The following is a 23,817-nucleotide window of genomic DNA, read 5'->3' as shown; positions in this document are numbered from 1 at the left end:
GCTCTTCCCCTGACCTCCTGGAGGATGTCTGTACAGACCTAGGTCATGGCACTGGTGTGGTATCACCCACTCTGTCTGTTTTTTCTTTTATTCTCCGATAGGACTAGGCATCACCTCTTGCTTTTCCACCTTTCAGAACTAAAAGAAGTTGGGCAGTTCTAACCAGAACTGCACATATGGAGATGTTGTCAGGGTCAGGTTTGGTAGCTGGTACTCCTGTATTCCTGTAACCAGGAAACTGTGGCAGTGTTGAGATCTTAGGGAGAAGCAGGGCCCTGCAGGTAGCCTTTCCTATCCATTGCCTTTATCAATTATTTTATCTTATCCTATCAAAGGGCTGCAAAGGGGGCTGGTTTTTCTCTCATAAATAAGGTATCCATGTTTCATACAAAGACAAGTCGTTGGTACAGATCATTAAAAACTTGCCCTTTGAGTGTCAAAAAATGAGCAGTTTCATCTCATGCCCAACTAATAGTTACAGTTCATGGGATCAAGGAGTCTGTGCAAAAGAAAACCTTCCTGGTCAAGACAGGTTTGTTTCCTCAGAGTTCCACCTGTGTTTGGACTCACCAACCAAGGAGTGAAATGTTCCTCAGCTCCTCCCAGATGTGCAGCACTACCTGCTTGGCTGATGCCTTTGGCTCCATCCAGCCTGGGCAGTGTGCACAGGGCTCTGACAGTGCTGAGCATTCCCATGATGTGGAAACATAAATATATGCACAAAAAAACAACCTGTGAGCAAAGCTGCTTGAGCTGGAGGTCAGTGAGGTTTTCTTTTCCTCTCTTGTGGCCCTGGTCCTTTCCTCTTCCCAAGCTGCAATACAGTGCCTGAGAGGCAACCAAAATGGAAATGTGTTTGGGCTGCAAGATTTAAAGGATTTGCATTTTATAACTCAAGTAAATAAGGAAGTTAGGAAGCAAAGTAAATCAGCTCATTAGGCCTGTGTTTACCTTCAGTACTTGCTCCTCTGGTAAATACCATTGTGTTAGATCCCTGCCATTCTGAAAGCCTCTTCAGAGAACAAAAAGAGGGCAGTAGGACATGGTTATCCTTAAAATTAAAGGCACACTATAAAGGACTTGAAAGAAGTATTTCAAACAAACTAATTCTACCCTTGTGTAAATGAAGTTTCATACTCATAAAGTCCCTGTGTGTCAGTGAGCCCTGCCCGGCCTGGTGAAAACCTGTGCTGCGTGCTGACCTCTGGGGCAGCCCTCTGCATTTCCTCACCACATTTCCCTATGGAGGTAACCGAGTTGGCTTGGGTTTTACTTGGGGTTTTTTTTGTTTTGTTTGTTTGTTTTTAATTAAACAAAAGCTGCTTAATTAAACGAAAGCAAAGGCACGGCAGAGAAGAGATGGGGAAAGAGGTGCAAAGCTGAATCTCCCCAGTGCAGCACAGATTAACCTCGGGTCACTGCAGTGGTTTGGTTGGGTTGGGTTGGGTTGGGTTTGGTTTGGTTTGGTTTGACACCTGGGCACCCATGGAGGTCCAGAAGCAGCAAAGTGGGGGTCGGGCGGTGGCTGTAGGCGGACACCCGCAGGGAGCAGGTTGGGTCCCGTGCTAACGACCCGCGGCCACAGCTCATTAACAGCAGCGTGCGCTGCCCGTCCCCGCAGCCCCGGACAATCCCCGACCCCCCGCACCTTGGGCGTCCCCCGCGCTGTGGGCGCTGAGGTGCCGGGACGGGGCGGTTCCCGCCCAAGGAGCCGCAGCCCCGCCCCGCCGCGGGGGCTGACGGGAAGGGGAGGTGTCGCTCGCCCGGTGGTGAGGGGAGCGGCGGCCATGAGCGGGATTCTGCTGCGTGGCCTGCGCTTCGCCACCGGCACCGCCCTGCCCCGCAACACCCCCCTGCCTCGCAGCGCACCCCTGCCCCGCAACATCGCCCGCCGCCTGCGCACCGCCGTGCCGCGCCATGCCTTCGCCAAGGAGCTGTTCCTGGGCGCGCTGCGGAAGGTGAGAGGCCCGTGAGGGGAGGGCGGCTGCTGAGGGGAGCGCGAGCCAAGGCTGAGGCGGCACCAGGCCGGGCCGGGCCCCCGCAGGGACTGGTACCCGGGGCAGCACGGGGTCCGGGAGGGTGTCCGGCCGTGCTGCGGGGAAATGAGAAGCCTGTCCCAGTGGGAGAAGGCGAGGCGGGCCGGAGCTGCAGCTCTGGTGTTGGGGTGATGGTCTCGGGTGTGTCCGCTGGCCCCACAGCTGAAGCTGGTTCGGTAAATTGACCCATTTGCACCTGAGCACACACAGCGTGGATGCTGGTAATTCTGATTTCTGGAGAAGAAGCAGCGTCTGAGGGCTTATTTAAACCGCAGTCATCTGTGCCTGCAAGCCCAGCAGGTTCCGTACAGACACACAGGTGCCTCTTGACATTGGGTCTGGGCAGTAATCAGCTAAATTCCTCAAAACCTAAGTCAGTTCATCCTCCGTTCACGGAAGAGACGTGATGGAAACTTTTGCTTAGTTTGTTACAGAAAAGATTGAAGCTCTCATTGTGTCTTGACATAGCACTGGGTAAAGCAGATACAAATGTGAGATATAACACTGCATTAAAATAACCCTCCTTAATCCAAGGTTTGGAGTATGCATTTGTCATAGATTACAGGGTTAAATAAATTGAAACGAGGAATGATTTGAATCCAGTGAAATAAATTGAACAAAGAAGTCTCCCAAAACAGATCTTATCAAGCTAAGTGTTGCAACAGTTAGTCTTGCTCAGACTCCCTCACATTAAATATTCATTCATGCTTTTTTTTTTTTCTCAGATTCAATACAACTTTCTGAAACAATATGGCTTTTACTGGATCCTGACTTTTGGGAGCTGACATGATTCTTCAGACTATATCCTGAAGAGTTCCGTTTGGGCAGTAGACTCTTCTGTTTCAAAGGGGAAAGATGATAAAAATTAGAAGCACTCATTTCATGTAGTCTTTTACTTGTGTTAGTTGCTTGGGGTTATTTATGTATGCAGGCCCCTCAGGTCATGCTGTTTCCAGGTTATGACCAAAATACCAGTGCGGTGATAAGGAGCAACATGGGTCTGATCTGTGCAGTGTGCTATGGGATTCCAGGGGACAGCACCTGTTTTTCTGAGCCACTTGAAATTTTATTTCAGTTGCATGACTGATGTTTTTTTTTTAAAAAAAGTAAAAATGGGCCTCTTGTTTTAGGAAGAAGTCTTTCCTTATCCAGAAATTACCAATGAAGAGCTACAGGAGATCACTCAGTTTGTGGGACCTGTAGAAAAATTCTTCAATGAAGAAGGTAGATTTTACTTTTGTATTTTTGTGAGTGATGGCTGTGATTTAACTGTAGCAGTTGAGTAAGATTACTGTACTTTAAATATTTAAGTTTTTGTATGCATTTATTGACTGTCATCCAGTGCTGCTGATTCTAGAGGTATGTGCAGTTATAGCTTTTTTTATATGGAGTATTTCGATTCTGATGACAAGAAATAAATCTTAAAAACATTAAAAATAAATAGAACAAAAGCAAGAGGTAAAAGAATTGTGGGAAAGAGGTGGAATATGAAATCTCTTTTAGCTCCTGTCAATAATTCTATTTACCACTTTATATATTGTGGGGTTTTTCTGTAACTTTCAAACTGTTCTAGTGTACTAAACTTTAGTTTAGCAAAATTCAGCAGAGATATTCATAAATGATGAGAAGCTATGAAGAATGAAAAGCATTTCTGTTTTTTCAGCATTAGGGTAGTAATTTTATTTGGGAGAAGCTGCACTGGCCTTGAGCATTCCTGCTAGGTTGCAGGGTTCCTCCTGGTGCAGTAGGTAAGGTAATTCTATAACTACTGCAGAAAATTGATTTTTAGAGACAGCAACTTCTGAGCCAGTTAAACAGTGTTGTCTCAGGTTTCTTGCTGACAAAGACACAGGGCCGAGGTTGCCAAACACTGCAGGGGTTTGAAGCAGCCTGTGATTGTCACAGATCAGTTTGAGATCCACATTATTTTAACTATAAAATTGTAATGTTGGACGGGGACAGTAAAGTAAGAATTTATGGAGATTACCTTCTTTTAATTCTTTGCCCAGTTGGGGAACATCATTTGTTGAGTAAAAATTTGATATTTAAGAGAGGAATAAAAATGTCAAATAATATCAATATATCACTGAAGCTAGAAATTGTTCATTATTTTTAGGATTCACAACTGTTTCTGTTTAGTTGTTCAGGGTAGCTTAGGGGTGTGGTAAAAACAGGTTAGGAAAGCAGCCTTAAACAGTTAGAAACTTGATAGGGTTGGGAGTGGGTGAGGAAACTCATCTCAACAGAGTCACTGTAAATCCTGACAATGCCCAAACACCACAGGTGGGTCAGTATGGGCATCAGGGAGGGAGAGAGAAAACCCCACTCGTTCTCCCCCCAGAGCAGCTGATGCCATACCACAAATACATATGTCACACTCTGGAGCTAAAAAATCAGTGTGGGCAATGAAAAGTCTTTTTTAAAATGAATTGCTTATTATTGCTTACTTTTTGGAAAGATCCATGTGTGCCTTTTGCTGCAGCTTACAGTCTTCCTGAGCTGCTTAATATGATTCTTGTGTATTTGCACTGTCACAGGACAGAACAGCTCTTGTAATCCCCCAAGAATCTGAACAGCTCTTGAGAACAAGATTTTTGTAATTAATTCATTTATGTGCTTTTGTTGTTTGCTGTTTCTTTTGATGGTGACCTAGGCATAGTTCAGCTAGAAAATACTGGAAATCCTTTGCTTATTCCAGTCATGGACTCTGCTGGCATGCACAGACACAGTCTGTACACATAGAAATGTTTGAGAAAGTGAAATAAACCCTGGATTTTCCCACTTCAAGTTTTGTTTTCCTATATATGCTGACTTTACAGCCATAATCCATATTTTTGGGCCCTTCTGGTTGGCTCTGTGTTGTGACTTTGATGGTGTAACAAAGTGGGCTGTTTAGTGGGGCATTGGTCTCCAGAAACAGAATTGAAACCTCCCACTGCACATGTTAGGACTTCCCTGTGTTATTGTCATCGAAAGACTCAAAACTGGCAAGTTTTGCCTTTGCAGTGAGGAGGCTGTGGCAGACAGACCCCAGCCAGCAGCCCCTATTTCTCTCAGTTTTTTCAGTTTTTCAGAGCTGGGCTCTCAGGCTCATGGTTGGGGTAGAGATGTCACTGCTGCAGTGACCTCATTTGTGTCTGCTGCAGCCTCAGAGACTTCTCCTGCACTAACAAAGTTTTAAATTATAAAACCTCCTCTGTTTGTAGTGGACTCTAAGAAGATTGATCGAGATGCAAAAATCCCACCTGAAACTCTAAAAGGACTGAAGGACCTGGGTCTCTTTGGCATGCAGATTCCAGAGGAATATGGTGAGTAAAGGATCACAAAAGAATAACCCAGTAGTCTATATTAATGAGTGCATTTTGGGGTCTTGAAAATGTGTCTGTACTATTCCACGTGTAGGCTTTTGATGTGGATGTTTAAATCAGGAGCTAAGGCTTCCCCCTAGTTAAAAAAAAGAGGTGTAGGGTCCCCAGAATGCCTGTTGGCTGTGTGGGGAGCTCTGCACACTCTTGCCCTGGGCACCTAAGGTGGATATCTGGTTTTAGATGGTGTGAATTCCTTGTGGGATGCAGTAGTCACTTGACATTCTGTGGGACTTGTAGTCCTTGCCTATGGCTTCTAAAATTCTGCTGGGTCCAAACTGTGATGTCTGACAGAGCTGATCAGTGGAAGCTGTCACCTGTCATTGGCAGATGGGACCATGTTTGAGCTTACAGCAGTGTAATGTCTGCTCATTAAAAATGTACAGCTGTTGTTTAAAATCTTTCCTATTCAATACTGAACAAAAAGTTGATGTCTTAAAGGACATTATAGTGCCAGTTGAGATCAGAGATGTTAGCTTCTTGGTGGATTAACCCTTGAACTTGAAATTTTCAAGAAAAGGGTGCTCTTATTCATATGCATAAAATAAAAATTGGGACTGAAGTTATTATTTTACATGAAATTTATACAGAAATTAGATCCTTCCATCATCTAGTGTCTGTTATGAGAGAGTTACTTTAATGAGAGCAACTCAGAGGAAGACAAAACTGTGTTTGACATCTGCAGAAGATGGAAAAGTGGAAAAGATACTTAATTTTTGAAGAGAATTGTGTGAAATTTTTTTTTTTTTTCAATGATTACAGTAATACCGTATAAAGCCAGGGACATACCTCAGTGTTTATTTGCTGTTAAAGTAATACCCTGGGGTTTTGTAGCATTTTTTGTTTATTGTGTTAGGCAACATAACAAGTGTTGCTGGTCTGCACTAATTTCAGTTCTTTGATTAAAATGTTTCTTTAGAAATTCACTAAAGTCAGGTGAACAACTTGCACGTACAACAACATGATGTGATCTCTGTTGATAAATTGTTAAGTAATGAGTTTGAAATGCATTAGAAATGCTATTAAATACTTTTCTTGGCTGTTCAGAAGTGGGCAGGGAGATCTGAGAGTGAAAAAAAAGCTTGCAAGATCTTTAATTTTTTCTCTTCCTCATAGTGTCTGGGGAGGAGAAAGATCTGGACAAAGCACCCAGGTGGAGGAGAGAGGTATTTCGGGATTAAGAAATAATTGAAAGAAGAGAGGAGATGGGTGACCACTGAAGGGAGGTGTTGGGATTAGAGAGCTGAGGATAGAACTCAGAACAAAGCATTAGGAAGCATCATGAAGTTGGGAGTGTAACTTCCTGTGGATTAATTAGAAATAAGTTTCTAATTTCTAAAAGGCAGCTTTTTTGACATAGAGAACACACTTGAGTTAATAAAATGCTTCTGTTGTTTTGATCTTGTATTATTTTGAAGCTTGTGGAAGAAAGCTTTCTCACCTTCCACTCTGTGAAGGGTTGCTTCTTTTACAAAATGGTAGTCCTGTTGTCTTGTAAGCTTGTAAGCTGCATAAAAAACAGAAGATGGAAAGCAATCACCTTGTTATAAGCAAGCTCCTGTGTTCTGCATCATAAATAGTGTGCTCCTAGCAAGGTTATTTCCCATTTTTTTGTAGTTTAACCCTGCTGTATTTTTGTTGGCCGTGCTTGTCATGTTTTAAAACTCCTCAGCTACACATGCTGCATGCATCCCATGGAACAGCACTGCACAAAATATAGTTCAGTAGGAAGGGCCCTACCATGACCACGTAGTCCAACTGCTTGACCAGTTCAGGGCTGACCAGAAGTTAAAACATGTTGTGCAAATGCCTCTTCAACACTGACAGGCCTGGGACCACCCTCTCAGTGAAGAAATGCTTCTTAATGCCCAGTCTAAACAGCCCCTGGTGCAGTCTTAACCCATTCCCAGTCAGTCCTATCCCTGAATCCCAGGGAGAAGACCTCAGCACCTCCCTCTCCACTTCCCCTCCTCAGGAAGCTGCAGAGCCCTGAGGTCACCCCTCAGCCCCCTTCTCTCCAAATTAGGAAAACCCTGAGTCCTTGGCTGCTCCTCAGAGAACATTGTTGCCAGCTCTTTCACCAGCTTTGCTGCCCTCCTCTAGACACATTCAAGTGCCTTAGTGCACTCATCTGCTGCTTCTAGCTACGCTTTGTTCATCTTCTTCAAGAAATTTTTCATTCTGGTTTGTAACAGTGGTGTATTTGCCAGTAGCACTGGAATGCAGGACATTAATAGGAAAAAATGAAGCTTGTGTAAATATGGAATCATGGCTGTCCTTAACCTGTAATTACTCTGCACATCATCAGCAGTCTCCAACCCAAATCCTGAACCCACATCTCTTAGAAAGGGGAAAAGAATGAAGAGTGGGTATAGACAGGGGGAGTGGGAGCTTGATTTCATGTCAGCATGCTGTGACAGAGAAGGGTATGAGAAGCAGTGGTGTGAACTGAGGGTGTTGGGGAGACGTGTTGATTCAGTGGTCAGCACACAGTTGGAGTATTGAGACATCTGCTGAAATAGAATATTCATTTTCCTGACTTACACTATTGTCACAAAATTATTAACCTGGACAGAATATTATCTTGATGAGATGAGATAAAGTTGTGTATGCAGCAGTAATATATAAAATATTCTCAGGTTACAGATGTCAAGACTTTAGTCCTTACAACATAAAATCCTTGAATGTTAGACTCACACAGATGCAGCTTTCATTTCTCCTGTTGCTGTTCTTCAAGTAACCTCTGTATTTGCAGATCACAAAATTCCTCTAAAAAGAGTGTGCTCGTGTCACATTTTGATATATGGGCAGGTTTTATTAATGACATTTTTGAAACATTGTATTTTACCCTCCTCTAGAAGCAGTTTGGAAGCCTCTTTGGGAACTATTTTGTTCTGTTGCCTGGCTCATCCTCTGCTCTGCTGCTGGTCACTGTGATGCCACCACAGGTGCAGGTTCATTTGTCTGCCTTTGTATCAAAGCATGGAAATGCCACCAAAAAATATATTTTTTTTATTCTGTAAGCAGAGAGATTCAGACTAGAGCAGTTTTCTATCAATTCTTTTACCATTTTCACAGGCAGAGTGGTTTAAGGAAGCTGCTTTTCTACCATCTGATGGATGATGCTGTACTTGCTCTGTGTGCATGTGTGTGTGAACACAAACACATCTGCTCCCTGAACAGAACTGAATTCAGCACAACTCATGATTATTAAAAAGTTGATGTTTTCAAAATGAGTTCCTCTGGCACAGCAGCAGCCATGTGGTACTTGTTTGTAGGTGTAGTACACCCAGCCTGTACTAAGAGGCTGCCCAATAACAGTTTTATATTCTTGATGGTTCAGTTCTTGAAGGGGGATGGAAATAAATTGTAAGGTTTCTGCTTAGCTAAAACTCATGGTTTGTTCCAGGGGGGCTTGGTCTGTCAAACACCATGTATGCACGTTTGGGAGAAATCACCTCTTTAGATGGCTCCATTGCAGTGACTCTGGCAGCTCATCAAGCCATTGGGCTTAAGGTAATCCTCTCTTTTGTGTCCTGTGGGTCTGTACAGTTTGCATAGAAAAGATGATGTGAAGTTTATTTAAATGTGGGGTGTAACAAGTAAGACTTCCCTGTGGAGCACAAGTCAGGTAGAACATCCTGACATCAGTCTGGCTCTTCCCAGCACCCTCTGCCTGGTGAGAGGCTATCATGTGGCACTGAGACTGAACATGATGTACACAAGAAAAGTAATAGTCCAGGAAACATTGGGATAGTAATTCCTAGAAAAAATTACTTTAATTGATCCCAAGTTTTTTTTAAATCAGTGAATGTGATAAAAATAGCTAGAATAAATATTGAAATAAATAAAATATCACAGGGGCTAAAATTATTGTGAGGTAGCACAGCCATGCAGAGAATTCAGAAAGGGGCTGAATTCAAGCTGAATGAGGCAGCCTGTTTGGGGAGGCTAGAGAAGAAAAACTTAACCAACTTGCTTGTTCTACCAAGTATATGAATTTTAAACTCATTTTCTGCATAGTATAGCCATAGGTATCTACCTTTTAGTGCATGTTATGGTGGTAGACTGGAGTTTGAAATAGCAGTCAGCTCATTAGAATAAGAAATTCTTTGTGGGATTGAGCAGACAATGCTAATTAAAAAATGTGTGTTTATTCCTTGCTATATTGAAATTTCTGCCATCTGTAGAACAGGGTTCGTGGAGCTGAGCTGCTAAGTGTAGTGTCAAGACATAACGAGTGTCACTCAGGCTGTCACCACTTTGGGTCAGGTGGGGTTAATCCTCATTTTCTTGAGTAATTATTTTAGCTATTTAGCCACTCATTATTTAGCTTGTATTTTTATATTTTTTGCCCTTTTAAGAGACCTGCTGTACAAAAGAATAGAGATGATTAGTGTAAGTGCACTCTCACAACAAGTTGTTGAATCCCCTTTTAATGTAATACTTGGAAACCTAAGTAAACCTGGTGTTCTGTTCCCTGAACAGGAGCTTTGAAATTGCTGCTTTTTGGCTTATTAAATAAAATGACAGTGACAGTCAGGGAGGTGTGACAGATGAAGGCAGACACATCTCAGTGCTGTTCAGAGCAGCAGTTAAGCCTTTACTTCCAGCATAAATGCACCAAAGCCTACCCTGGAAGGCAGGATTAACACTAAGATGCTTCCCAGGGGCATTTGAATATCTGTGTGATGGCAATTTTGACACATTTTAATTGCTGGTAAATATTAATGTCCTTTGTTTGTTAAACTTTCTCTTATTATGCCATAAAAGTTGCAAATTAGGCTTCTAGAACCTGGGGAAGCTTATCAGCTTCAGCGTTTTTTACACAGGTTGATGCTGAAAAATTTTCTGTTGTTTCTTCAGGGAATCCTCATTGCTGGCACTGATGAGCAGAAAGCAAAGTACCTACCTAGACTGGCATCTGGGGAGCATATTGCAGCCTTTTGTCTCACTGAACCTGGAAGGTACTGGTTTTATAAACATAAAAGCTTCAGAAAGCACCAAAACACCAAGATGGTTTTTTTGGTTTTTTTATTACTTTGATCTTCCTTACCATGTTTATTTGGTTAGTACAGTATATCTTTATTATATGGTGCCTTTGGCTTCAGTATGTAAGTTGAATTTTAATTCATTTTTACCCAAAAGGTACATGTCAGATCATTCATCATTCCTCAGTATGCTGCTGGTGGCAGTTCCCATGGTTGTTACCATCCCAGGAACTCATCCACTTAATTTCTGCCATTACTGAATACAAATAGAAAGGACACTCTGTGCTGATAGAACTGCTGTGCTGGGACTCTCCTAAAAGGCTTTCACTTCTTCTGCAAAGTTGTATTGAAGGAGCTACCAAAAATAAGAGAAAGAAATTTTAAAGTCTTTTCTTCAGTGTTTAGAAGAGGCATGCTTGTAACAGCAGCTTCATTTCAAAGACTAGGTTACATTTATTGAGTTTACTCATTGACTGTTGCCAGTATTGGAAATTCTGTTAATGCAGGAGAGTTACAGTTTTCTTAAAACCATACAGGCAGCTGCTTTAGCAGCTGATGGAAGAACTGAGAGCAGTTCAGTGTTTGAAGTTGAATCCTGCTTGCCTGCAGGGAGCTGTTGTTTGAAATTTCTTCTCTGGATTCTTGCCTGCTAGAATGATTTGCAAAGAGCAGCTGATTTGTTGCTGATTTTCACGTTGCTCTGAGCTAGCTACTTCCCAGCCATTAATGATTTTTATTTGAGACTCCTAAGCTGAGTTTTGACCCCCTAAAAGCTATCCTACTTGTAGGTAAAATTTAAAATAGCAGATACTTTAACCAAGTGATCCATGGATGGGACTGGGAAGTTACACACAGGAAAAAACAAGGGCAAACCAAGCTCTGAAGTTCTGAGTAGCCCAGCAGTATTTAGAAAGATTGCTCCTTTTAGTAATTTCAGTCTTCTTAGAGACCCCTGTTCTAGCTCACAGAACAATCATATTTAGAACTGAAGCTCAGGAACAACCCTGTTGAAACGCATTCTGAGGTGTGGCTGTTCCAAGGGCTCAGTAGCTGCCTTCAGCTGAAAGCTGCAGTGAGACATTGTGGCATTTTAATTTGTGGAAAAGGAAACTTCTTTCAAGGGTGAGGTGATGTGTTTGTAAATGAGGTAGTGAGGTGGTGACTGGAGAGGTGGCATGAACATAAACCTTTGATTGCTGGTTTTGCTCCTGTAAAAAGGCTTTGATGTGCCCAAGTGCTCAACAGTTGAGACTGTCACACAGGTATTTTTCATTTCTGTTGAGTTTTTTTGATGTAGAATATAAAGCTAAGATAGGAATTTTTGAGAAACAACTTAGACCTTTTAAACTTGCTTGTGTTTTAGGCTGACAGATTGCACATTGACATAGCTCAATGTGTAGCTCTAGAAAGCCCTAGAATGTTTATGTGACATTCTGAACATTGTGGTCAGGTGTAAGACTGATGTGTTAATCAGCAGAAATGTCTGCAGGTAACTTCCATAGCAGGAGACTTCTTTAGAGCTGCTGAATCTAGTGTTTCCTTGTTAAGAAATAACTTTGTTCTACTACTACTTAGTACAACTTTAAGGATTTCTTTTTAAACTATGGGAAGAGGGGAAAAGATGTAGCTTTGTTTTTTAAAGCATGCTATTTTTTTAAACATTAATAACTTGCTTGGCTTTTAGTGGAAGTGATGCTGCGTCCATCCAGACAAGAGCAACCCTCAGTGAAGATGGGAAATACTTCCTACTAAATGGCTCCAAGGTATCCACTCACAGACTGGGAACAGGACAGGCTGTGGGTACAAGTTTCTAGAAAGCCTCTTTGTGCTTTGCAGGGTTTCAGTGCTAAGTAAGAGGCTGCCCTGGCAGCTGCATCAGAATCTTGAGGTTTCCCAGAGGGACCATCTCCAAAACGCAGCCCATGCTGCTTTAGGGCCACAGACAACAAAAAAGTTTCAGGGAGCATTACTTAATTGGTCCCTTCTGTGGCACTGGAGGCAAAAAAAACCCTCTAAACCCATTTTTCCCCTCTTTTCATTCTTTATGTCAGATATTGTAGCTATTTTTGAAATAAAACTTAACAGTGAATTGGAAATAGGGCTGCCTGGAACATTTTTCCCAACAGACACAATGGCAGAATGCAATCTGGAGTAAAGGCAGAAATGCACTGGATTCAACAACATCTGATAGATTGCAAACTTGATCCCTGGCTGGTGACAGATTTGTCTGTCACATGCAGAGACCCAGCTGTGGGGAGAGGCTGTACCTGGTCGCCTGATTCACAGAATTTCTCATCAGAGTTTAAATTATTTTGGACCAAATATGTCTCCACTCTGTTTTCCCCTCAGGTGCCAGGAGCAGCAGGACACAGAAGCTGTTGTGAAAATGCACCACAGATTTTAATTTGATTCAAATCTGTGTATTGCAACTTACTTTATAATTGCTCTACACTTACCATTCTGTGGCCAGTGTTCCTTGGCAGTGTGCTCACCAGCAGCAGAACACTCATTAAAATTTTAAGGGAAGAAGCATCAATTTTTCACCACTCAGTTCTCTGCTGGTCTGTTACAAAACACTGAAGTGCTGAAAGATCAAAACAAGCCTGTTTCTTATGCATCTTTCCTCTCCCTAAACAGGTCTGGATCTCAAATGGAGGCCTGGCTGATATTTTCACAGTATTTGCCAGGACAGAGGTTGTGGATAAAGATGGAAAAGTAAAAGACAAAATCACTGCTTTCATTGTAGAGCGGGATTTTGGGGGAGTCACGCATGGGAAGCCTGAGGATAAATTGGGCATTCGAGGATCCAATAGTAAGAATCTCTTAAAATTGTTACCAGAAAGTGTTTTAATATTTTCATTTGTTTGGATCATCTGAATTCAGAGGGATTAATTCTATAAAAGAGTATAAGTATTATGTTCCTTTACCTGTCTTTTCCTGTGAGCCCTTCCTAAGGCAGGAACCAGCAATCCCTATTGTGCAGCTCTGCACAATACACACTTCTGTCTAAATATGCAGGGAAAGAAATTGCTCAGGAGATTCAGTAACCAACTAGTTTCAATCTAGAATTAAGTTTTTATAGGCTTTTCTTAAGTTTACTGCTGATTATAGTTTTTCAGCAGCTATCAAGTCAAGCAGGCCTTGACTGCTGTATCAGTGCCTTAAAATAGAGACAAAACTGTAGTTGTCTGCTTACACAAAGAATGGTAATTATATTTTGAATATCTTACATCAGTAATTGATGTCACCTTAAGTCTTCCCAAACTCTGACTTCTTTGGCAATGTGTGTGTAATTGTGTCACAGACAATGCACTAGGAAAACCCTACTTCTTGTTAAAGAAGAGCCAATTATGTTTCTGAATGTTTTGTAAATATTTCTACATAATAGTTCAGCAGCTATGAACTCTGTGTTTCAGCCTGTGAAGTACATTTTGAAAACACCAAAGTGCCTATAGAGAATGTAATTGGAGAAGTAGGAGGGGGATTTAAGGTAAGTGGTCACAAATATTTGACTTTTAAAAGCCTGATATTTAAGATTGTTTAAGCCTGGAGGAGTCTTTTTGTGCACCCTTGTACTGAAGTTTCCCTACTGGAAGTTTGAGCATTGCCATACTCAGAATCCTTTTGGTTGGGCTTCTCCTTACCTACTTTGTATCAGTTGGTTTCCCTGGCACAGTGCTCCAGCCTGTCCTGCTCTCAGCTGTCTCCTCCAGCTCTGCTCTCTGGCTTTTTGATGTTTTCCATAGTGCACTGTTTCCTTCAGAAAAAGGAGCAACTTTTAACTTCTGAATTGTATCAGGGAAACATCTGCTGCTCTTTGCTCCAGCCAGACGTGGGGACTTTGTATGAAGGCAAAGAAATGAGCATGGCAGGAAGTGGCTCCAGGGAAGTGCAGAGCCTCTCCAAGGTCTGGTGGCTGTCAGGTGGTTTCCCTGGGATAGATCATTGCCCAGGACAGGAATGGGATAGATCATTGCCCAGGACACTGCAAGGCTCCCTGGCACTGGATGCTCCTCCTTGCATCAGAGGAGTGGGACACCAGGAAGAATCCTGCAGGTCACTGGGCTGTTGGAATCTTTCTCCAAGAGTCTGGAATGGAATTACAAAACTGTTCTTAATGGTCCTGCTACAGATTTTTAGTCCCTCTCTAGCAGGCAACTCCAGACCTAAATGCTAAATAAAACAATTGTCTTTAGTGTAGCAAACATTAAAAGATTATTTTAAGTCTTTTATTTCTTCAAATAATTATCACAAATTAATATGTAGGCATGATGACTTCCTCCTAAAATTCCTGACAGCCTTTGAATTGTCACCTGTGTCTTATGTTAAGAAAAAAATAATACCAGATTCAAAATCTATTTTGGATGGTTTTGATCTTTATTTCATTTCTTTACCTTTTGTTCTCATTCCCTTTGCTTTATGTTGCTGAAAGGCAGGAAAGCATCCACTGCAGGGCAGTTGCAGGGAAGATTTTTGTATTTGGCTGTTGTGTACACACATGAAACAATATTCTGTTGTTGTTGTTGATCTGATAAACTCAGCAGTGCCACAGTTTGCATGTTGTTTGTTGAGTTGTAGATAAATACATTTTTGTACACGTTTTGCCAGTAGAGGGTTTCTTTCCAGTCACTTGGATCATCAGTATCTGAAAACTGTGTCAGGCATGACAGTGGATGTAGCACTAAAAGCCTGGGTTTGCAGCGTGCCTGCTGCGGTGCTGAGTGCTGTGCTGCCTCTCTGAGGGCAGTGTCCCAGGGCAGGTGTCCCAGGGCAGGAGCTGATGCCTAAAATCCAGGAAAACCTCAACGTATGAAGCAGGACAGCAGTGACTGTTGTGGCCTGAGGGCAAGTTTGTGTCAGCAACCCTTGTGCCTGAAACCCATTCCCTTTCTTCACAGGTTGCCATGAATATCTTGAACAGTGGCAGATTCAGCATGGGCAGTGCATCTGCTGGGATGATCAAGAAATTGATAGGTGGGTGACCTGGGTGCTGTGGTTTGCTGGGTGCCATGTAGAGGGTGCAGTCAGCTCCGTGGGGCTCCATGGCCAGGCCTAACATGCTCTGACTTCCATATTTTCAGTTTGAATTTTTATTAAAAGCCTGTTTAGTGCTTAAACACTGAAGCTTTGTCAGTTCTTATAGTGGGAAGTTATTGTCCCTGTTGAATTGTTCTGAGGTAAGATGTTCCTATGGAGATAACAGCCTATATACTACTGGCTTTGAAGGTGTAATCTCCCATGAAACCTCCCACTTGATTACCCAGCTCAGAGCTTATACGCAGCAATAAGTAATAAAATTAGTTTCTACCAATAATTACCCAAAATAGTAACAGAAATCCCTCTGAAGTAACTCATCAGCACTGAATGCCTTTCCTAAGGGCTCAGCTTCTTGCAAAGAAGCCCCTGGCACTGCTCCAGGCTTGATCCACAGCCCCGTTTTGGGGCGTTCTCCAGGAGCTGCTCCAGAAGCAGCCAGGGGTTGGCTGTGGGTAGGTGAGTGTCACAGCCACTGCCTGGCAGCCACTCTCAGCAGGAGATCTGTCACAGTGGTCACAGGGTTGGTTGTTGTTGTTTTTACAGAGATGACAGCAGAGTATGCCTGTACCAGGAAGCAATTTGATAAGAAGCTGAGTGATTTTGGATTAATACAGGTAATTAAAATACACACCTAAGTATCTTAAGTCTCTGGGCTTTGTGTTGACTGCATTCTTTCATCTGAACTGACATAAAGAAATTGCTAGAGGTATAAACTTGATGTAAATTTAGTACAAACTATTATTTAAGTGTCTTGAATTACAAATAATAAAGAAAACGAACGTGTTTTATTAGATTTTTCTAAAATCTAAAAAATTGCTGTGTGCTCATGTTTTTTATTAATATTAGGTAATATATTAAACACATAAAAACCATATTTGTGCCCCTAAGCTTCAGGCTTGCCTGGGGGGTTTGCACCTGAGTCACTGTAGGGTTCCTGCCTTGCTGCCCCTCAGGAGAAGTTCAGTTTGATGGCAGTGAAGGCGTATGTGATGGAGAGCATGGCGTACCTGACTGCAGGCATGATGGACAGGCCAGGCTTCCCTGACTGCTCTGTGGAGGCTGCCATGGTCAAGGTGATGTATGGAAAACTCCCTCCTGGCTTTGACCCGGGGCTAACACTGCTTCCCAGTGGGCACCCAGGCTGCTGAGGGGCTCAGGTGTTGTGTTCAGAGAGAGGATGTGAAACCCTCAGCTAGATGGAAACAAAAGACACCAATGTTTGCTGCTTTCCCACCTGCTCTTGATTACCTGAGATTGAGACTTGGTCACCACATGAAATAAAAACTGCAGGCAGCAGGTCTGGAGTATTGTGGGCCTCCTGAGTTCTGGTTTTATGCAGCCTTAGGTGGTACCAACAGTTAAAATGCAGCTGTGATCCCAACCTGGCAAAAGTGCCTCTGTGCCCCCTGAGCCCCCCAGGTGTCACCCTGAGCCTGGGGACACTGTTTCAGGGCAGCTCTGAAGAGGAGTGTTGCAGCAGCAGTACAAACCACCCCCGCAGTGTCAGTTAGCCCCAGCAGAGCTGTGTGGCTGTAGCTGTGCTGTGTCACCTGGCCCTGACACACTGTCCCACGCAGGTGTTCAGCTCTGAAGGGGCCTGGGTTTGTGTGAGTGAAGCGCTGCAGATCCTGGGGGGCCTGGGCTACATGAAGGATTATCCCTACGAGCGCTTCCTCCGGGACACCAGGATACTCCTGATTTTTGAGGCAAGTATTCTGCTTTTACATTCAGTTCTGAAATTCCCACTTGCACTGTGTCAGCCCCAGCTGACACCAGGGTCTCAGCTGCAAAGGCTGTAATGGAATAAGGCTGAAGAATCCCTGGGCTCAAGGAGCACGCGTTGCTCCAACACACACGATGCCTTCCCAGGATGCACTCACCAAGAGCGAGAGCAGGAACTGGCACCAGCTTTGCCTCTGGAAAGAACAAACTGCTAAAAGGTGTGCCTGGTGGTGTACATACAGTTACAGATATCTGCTGGTAGTGTATATGCAGGTTCTTAAATATTTAGAAACTCTCTGGATTTTTTTTAACAAACTAAGCAACAAACTAAGCAGCTGTTTTAAATACATAATAGTAATTGATGAGAAGGAGCAGTATGAGTTCCTGGTTTTGGTTTGTTCTCTGTACCAACGGAAGTGATATTATGTGGCAAGAGCTATGGACAAAGTGTTACTTATTCCTCTAAGAGAATTTTCTAATTTTTTTTTTTTTTTTTTTTTTTTTTTTTTTTTTTTTTTTTTTTTTTGGTGGCTGAGCTGCTGTTTGGTGCCTGGACTTGAGTAACCTTTCCTTGTGTCTGCTTCTCACAAGTGAACCAGGGAAATTCCACCAAACACTAATTTAGGACTTAATTAACTTACCGATGTGCGTCCATTAAAAAAAAAAACAAACAAAAAAACAAAGATGGCTGTGAAATCTGTTCTGATTCCACACCAGATTATCAGTGACTGCTCATCTGTACCTCTGAGCCAGGCTTCCACACTTGGTTTTTTTCTTGGTGGCCATTCAGAAGTGATCATTCACCTCCTGCTATCAGGACAGCAAAGTTCTCAACTGCAGATTAACACGGACAGGAACCTTCAGCTGCAGCTGAGTGCCCAGCAGTGATTAAAGAGCAAAGCCAGCAGGCTTGGGGCTAAACCTGTGGGGTTTGGTGCTTAGGAATCTCAGGAGCAGAGGTGCCCTCTTCTCTTGGCCTGACATGAATCATTCTCAAGGTGCTTTGTGTCTGACCAGCCCTCTCTGTTCTGGTCTTTAGAGTGGTTTCTTTCCCATTGTGATACAAATGTTTGTGTAATAATCAGAGGCTCAGCTTCTTCACAGCTAAATGAAATCAGAATTTATAACTGAGAGGAAGCAAAAGAAATAGAGCAAACATTTATGGATGGATGAAGAGTAATCTTTCACTAATAGAACAGCAGGAAGGGAAGCCTGTCAAACAGACCTGCTTGGAAAACGTATTGTACACTTTATGTAAGTAAATTGTTAATTAAAGAACTTCAAAATTATGTATGTACTTTAAAAGAAAAAAACAAACAACTAGTAGTGGCCCTCTGGAGCTGTGTCCCCCACCTGGGAGGGCAGTGTCTGGCACAAGGTGTTTCCCTATGGCTGATCCTCAGCTTTTGTCTTATACAGAGCTCTTAAAAGAATGTTATTTTATTAGCCCAAATACATTTTTAGGACACTTAAAGGAAGAACACCCCACAAGTCATTTAGACACTGTTAGCAATTTTAGGACAAAAAAAAAGTACCAAACATAAGCACTGTATATCTAGATTTTTTTAATACTAAAAATCCCTTGTGCTTGATCCCGAGCTCACTGCTGTGTTTTGTTCCAGGGCACAAATGAAATCCTGCGCCTGTACATCGCACTGACGGGGATGCAGTATGCAGGCAGGATCTTAACTGACAAGATTAAGTATGTTCTTATTTATTGCTAATAGTCTTTAATAAACTAAACAGAGTCTGATAACTGCTTATCTACAGATAAGGAAAACAGTAGGGAAAAACTTGCAGTATCTTCCAATGTATTATCTGCCTGAAAGGCAGTTAAATGTTACAGGGGTCTCTTTTTTTTCCTTTTTAATTGGGTGTTTTATAGCTTTACCAATCTTGGCCTTTACTGCACTTTACCTTCTATTCCAGCCTGTGTAAAATTCTTCCTTGTAGACTAGTAATTAAAATTTTATAACTTAAGATTTTATAGCAAAGCAGCATTTTACATACTGAGTACATGTCCTGGTGTTTGGAGTTGATTGTAATTGGGAAAAGAACTGAACCTGAACCCTGCTGTAGACTTTTAAGACCAGGCTGTGGTTCTCTGGGCTTCATAGCTCAGTGGATCCAAAGACTTCATTCTGAGACAAAAACTGCAGGTGTGCTGGTGCAGCACTGAGAGTTCCCCTGCACCCCAGAACAGGCCCTCACCAGCTGCTCCTTACCCTTTGCAGAGAAATCAAGAAAGGAAACGTGGGAGTGGCACTGGGGGAGTTCCTGAACAAACTGCGGGACATGATGGGCAGGAAAGTGGATTATGGGCTGGTTGGTAGCCATGGAGTGGTGCATCCCAGCCTCCAGGTAAGGGGGGACAATGCTGTGGGATCACAGCTCCATCCATACACAAAGTGTGTGCTTCCCAGCAGGGAGATGCTCAGGCAGATGTTTGTACCACTGCAGGGGGAAGGGCTTGCTCATGGATGTGATGTGGGCACATCCAGGTAAAAGGAATCCTGCTCAAAGTCTGTGTTTATCCCAAATCCAGGTTTCTGGACAGGTCAGTTATTTATACAAATTGAGCCACTGCTGCACTACAGGCTTTGTTTATAATCATCTGTTGCTGCCCTTCATAATAAGCTCGGTATTTTTCTCCTGTTATTAATAACAGTTTTAGGTGAGAATTTCCATGAACTAAATACACACTTCCCTAATCAGTGAATAGTTTTTATGACCAGTGCTGTGTGACCTTTTCACAGACAAAGAGGTGAGGTTTGCTGGGTTTGCTATGCCTGTGGTGCTTGGTTGGAAAATCTGTAACAGCAATATTGTTACTTCTCAGCCAGCACACACACACACACACAGGCACACACCTCTCCTGCAGGTCAGGTATTTGGGGCACACGGATCAGAGGATTTGCCAGGATTTCCTAATCCTGCTCACTTCCCCCAGGGCACCTCCTGTGGGCACCTGCACTGCCCTCTGCAGAGCCACCCAAGTATGGGGTGGGTGGGGTCTCTGAGTATTTCCTCTGAACAGCCCCCAGCCCCCCACTCACCTTCCCACAGTTGGGAGTTGTTGCACTGATGAATTAATAAAACACAAACAGGACATTGGAAACTTTCTTTCTACTTAATACCAGAATTTGAGACACTTGGTGAATGCACACAGCAGCATCAGCTGGTCTGGATTTTCAAGGTTCTCCTGACCTGCAGGTTAAGAGTAAGAATTAGGTTTGCTGCACAGAATTTCACAGGAGACTATACTGATGAGTTATACCAAAAGTAAAATTTGGAAAATTTTAATGCATATTTTATTAAGAAAGGATGGTGCCTGCCTGGCTTTCAGCAGCAAAATTGCTTGATATTAAAAAAGCAGTGCTTGACAAGAGAAAAACTATTAGTTGGGCTTCAGGATTACAGAGCTTCATCTAAACTGAGTCTAAACCCCTCAAAAAAAATAAAAAACAACAACAAAAATACCCACACCAAAAAAACCCAAACAAACAAAAAAAAAGCCAAAAAAAAACCCCAAAAAACCCACACACAAAACCAAACCAACATTCTATAATCCTGTTCCTCCCAGGTAAGTAGGGAACCTTTCCTTTTTAGCTGAGAAGATGTAAAAGGGTGAAAGATCTTCAAAGGGAGTTCTGCTCAGTGACAAGATATGGGTAATAAACACTTTATACAGCAGAAAATTTCTCTGCAGGGTTTTTTTGGTTTTTTTTTTTTTTTATTTTAGGGAGGGAAGGTTCACCCCTGTGGTGGGGACACTCCTGCCCACCAGACCCACCAGTGGGGTGCCCAGCTCAGTGCATGGGGTGGGTGGGGGCACCCTGGCTGGGCTGCTGGGTGCTGCTTCTTGAGCAAGGGTCCTTGCTCAAGGACCCTCAAGGGACCCTTGCTCAAGGGTCCTTGCCCCTTGTGAGGGGGTGGGCTCTGATTAATTTTTCCCTTGGAAGGAGAGTCCAACTTTTGCATTTTCTGTTTTATTTTATAGGAAAGTGGCAAGAAACTTGAAGAAAATATTTATTACTTTGGAACTACAGTGAGAGGCCTGCTGAGCAGGTTTGGCAAGGTGACTTCCTCTTTCTGCTGTCCTAAGTTTATCCCCAACCAAATTGGTCTCTAGAATCTGGAGTGAACTGTGGGTGGTGAGGCCAGAATCTCCTTTAAACAACTTGATTCTGCTGAATATGAGAAAATACACTGAACTTCTGTACTTGATGTAATGGACAACTTCTGTTGAAAACAAAAAAAATCCCCAAAACAGTGTCTGTGAATGAGTGTTCTTCTGCCTCTGTAAGCACAGATCCTGGCTGCTCCAGTGACTAGTTACTGTATATTTACAGATATAAATATATATATTTTTGTATCTATTACTGCATACTTTGTTGTCAGCAGTCACTGGTACCCACTTCCCTCTCCCCCAGGGCAGAGCTGGCCCCGCAGGTTCTGCTCCTGGTTCATCCACAGCTGTGCAGCTCCAATTGGAGAGATTGATCTTGGAATGCCCTGGATTTCCAGTTTTGTGTTCTCACAATACTTATCAGACTGGGCCCTGCCACAGGCCACTTCTGACATTTATTTGCTGATTTCAGTGACTTTTGGTTTCAAGACCCAGCAACTTTACTGCTGGCTGCAGCCAGACTGTGAAAAGATGCAGTGTGGTTAATCCCAAACTCCCCAACTTAGGGTAGGAATGCTCTGGAACAACTGACCTGTTATACTCAAGAAGCACAACCCTAAGTATGAAAAAAAAACCCTGTTTGGTTAAATTAAAATTGACAAACACTGAGCTAATAATAATTTTTTCTCTTCCAGACAATAGTGGATGAGCAGCTGGTTCTGAAGAGAGTGGCAGATGTGGTTATTAACTTGTATGCCATGACAGCTGCCATCTCCAGAGCCAGCCGCTCCATCAGCATCGGCCTCCGCAACCATGACCACGAGGTGAGGGCATTTGGCTTCCAGACATTCCCACTGCTGCCTGCACTCCACTCCTTCCCCACTCACCTTCCCTGTATCCCACTGCAGCAACAAGTCTGAAATAACTTACCCCACACAGAGACATTTGGGAATTAATTACAAACTTGCCTCCTCTCTTTACCATGTTGATAGTTCCCAAGCTCTTTGCACACAATCATTAATAACAACAACAAATCTTTTGTCCATAAATTTATGGACAGTGAGAGTTGGACACACACAGGAGGAGGTGTGGATGCTCATTTAAAGTTCTGCAGTAACAGTTGTGCTACAGGACAAGTGTATTTGCTAGAATGGAGTGGCCCTGACACTTCCTGTTTGCCTGTGTGTGTGCAACCCCCTCTGGTGGATTTATTACCAAAAAATGTCTTTTAAGTCACCTTAGAGTGAAGGGATCATCCCAGCTCTGACACTTGGTAGCTGTGGAGAAAAAAATGACAGCTCAGCTTGCAGCAAATACTCCTGGTTTGTAGGGCTCCAGAGCCCAAACCAAACTTTCAGCAGTTTAAATGGCAGTGGGTTTACTGCATTGTTTTGATCATTAATTCACTAGTTTTCAACTGAGTTTTATTCTTTTCTCAGGTGCTGCTTACAAATATCTTCTGCACAGAAGCATATTTCAAGAATAATTATGCCATGGCTCAATTAGAAAAATGTAAGCTCTATAAAATGTTTTTTATATAGACTTATGGCTTTCCCAGACTGTAATGAGAAGTAGGAGGTTGATGTGCCCAACCCAATAGTTTTGCTCAGATTTTTATTTGGAGGACAAACAGAGCTGGTGCCAGTTGAAAAGAGCGAGTCTCTTTATTTAATACACTAAAAAAAGCCCTGCAGTGATTCTTTTTTTTTTTTTTTTTCAAGCTATGGGGAAAAAATTAAAATTTATGAGTAGCAAATAAATACTGCTGTAAAGAAAATAACAATTAGGTGTTTGACCTGCCTGGCTTAGTACTGACCAGTTAGGCAGCTGCTGTCTGAAGCTCAGTCTCCAATAATCTGTTTTTCTTAGAAGAAAAAGTTGAATGACTTCCTGGCACTGAAATGCAGATGGTCTTTGCATCTGTATTCTAAAACCCATTTTGAAAGAAACACAGAAACTCCTGAGGGTCCTTCAGCTCCCTTCCCTGCTGTGTCTTTGCAGATGCTGATGAAAATCTGGATGACTTCATTAAAAAAGCTGCAAAGCAAGTTCTGGAGAAGAGAGCCTATATCTGCTCCCACCCACTGGACAGGACATTCTGAGCGAGTCCCTCCCTGCCAGCAGCTCTGGATGAATGTAAATCAAGGACTGATTTGCTACAGGTCATATATTTGTACAATATACGGGTATGCACTCATATAGGCACTTGTACAGCTCTGAGTATACTGAATGTAACCTGCTGTAACACTGTAAAACAAAACTCCTAAACACAACTTAACTTACAAAGAGGATGAATAAAGAAATGTTATTTAAACCTCAGGTTGTTTTACTAGATACAAGTACCTGCGTCCCTTGGAGCTAAATGAGGACAGCTGAGGTAGGGACAGTGAGAGGGCAAGGGAGAGCAAGGATGAGGAAGAGACTGAGAGCCAAGGGGGTGTTCAGCCTGGAGAAGGCTGAGAGGGGATCTATGAATGTCCATCAGTAGCTGAGGAAAGGGGCCAGTCTCCTTCCAGTGGTGCCCATTAACAGGACAAG

General features: G+C 42.8%; 1 protein-coding gene across 1 annotated transcript; it reads left to right on the top strand.

Moving 5' to 3' along the window:
* The first annotated feature begins 1,737 nt into the window (after positions 1 to 1,737).
* Positions 1,738 to 23,598, top strand: ACAD9 (acyl-CoA dehydrogenase family member 9). The gene is made up of 18 exons (XM_008499016.2): positions 1,738 to 1,958; positions 3,167 to 3,260; positions 5,243 to 5,344; positions 8,811 to 8,917; positions 10,268 to 10,368; positions 12,077 to 12,155; positions 13,030 to 13,204; positions 13,809 to 13,882; positions 15,291 to 15,366; positions 15,973 to 16,043; positions 16,383 to 16,502; positions 17,007 to 17,135; positions 18,774 to 18,853; positions 19,386 to 19,512; positions 21,151 to 21,228; positions 21,975 to 22,103; positions 22,719 to 22,791; positions 23,281 to 23,598. The coding sequence occupies exons 1-18, from the start codon at positions 1,788 to 1,790 to the stop codon at positions 23,379 to 23,381; spliced, it is 1,887 nt and encodes a 628-aa protein (XP_008497238.2). The 5' UTR covers positions 1,738 to 1,787; the 3' UTR covers positions 23,382 to 23,598.
* Positions 23,599 to 23,817: the final 219 nt, after the last annotated feature.

Source organism: Calypte anna, chromosome 12, assembly GCF_003957555.1.
Source record: "Calypte anna isolate BGI_N300 chromosome 12, bCalAnn1_v1.p, whole genome shotgun sequence".
NCBI classification, from domain to species: domain Eukaryota; kingdom Metazoa; phylum Chordata; class Aves; order Apodiformes; family Trochilidae; genus Calypte; species Calypte anna.
The sequence above is the reverse complement of the archived record's forward strand: the minus strand, read 5'-3'. Positions and strand labels throughout refer to the sequence as shown.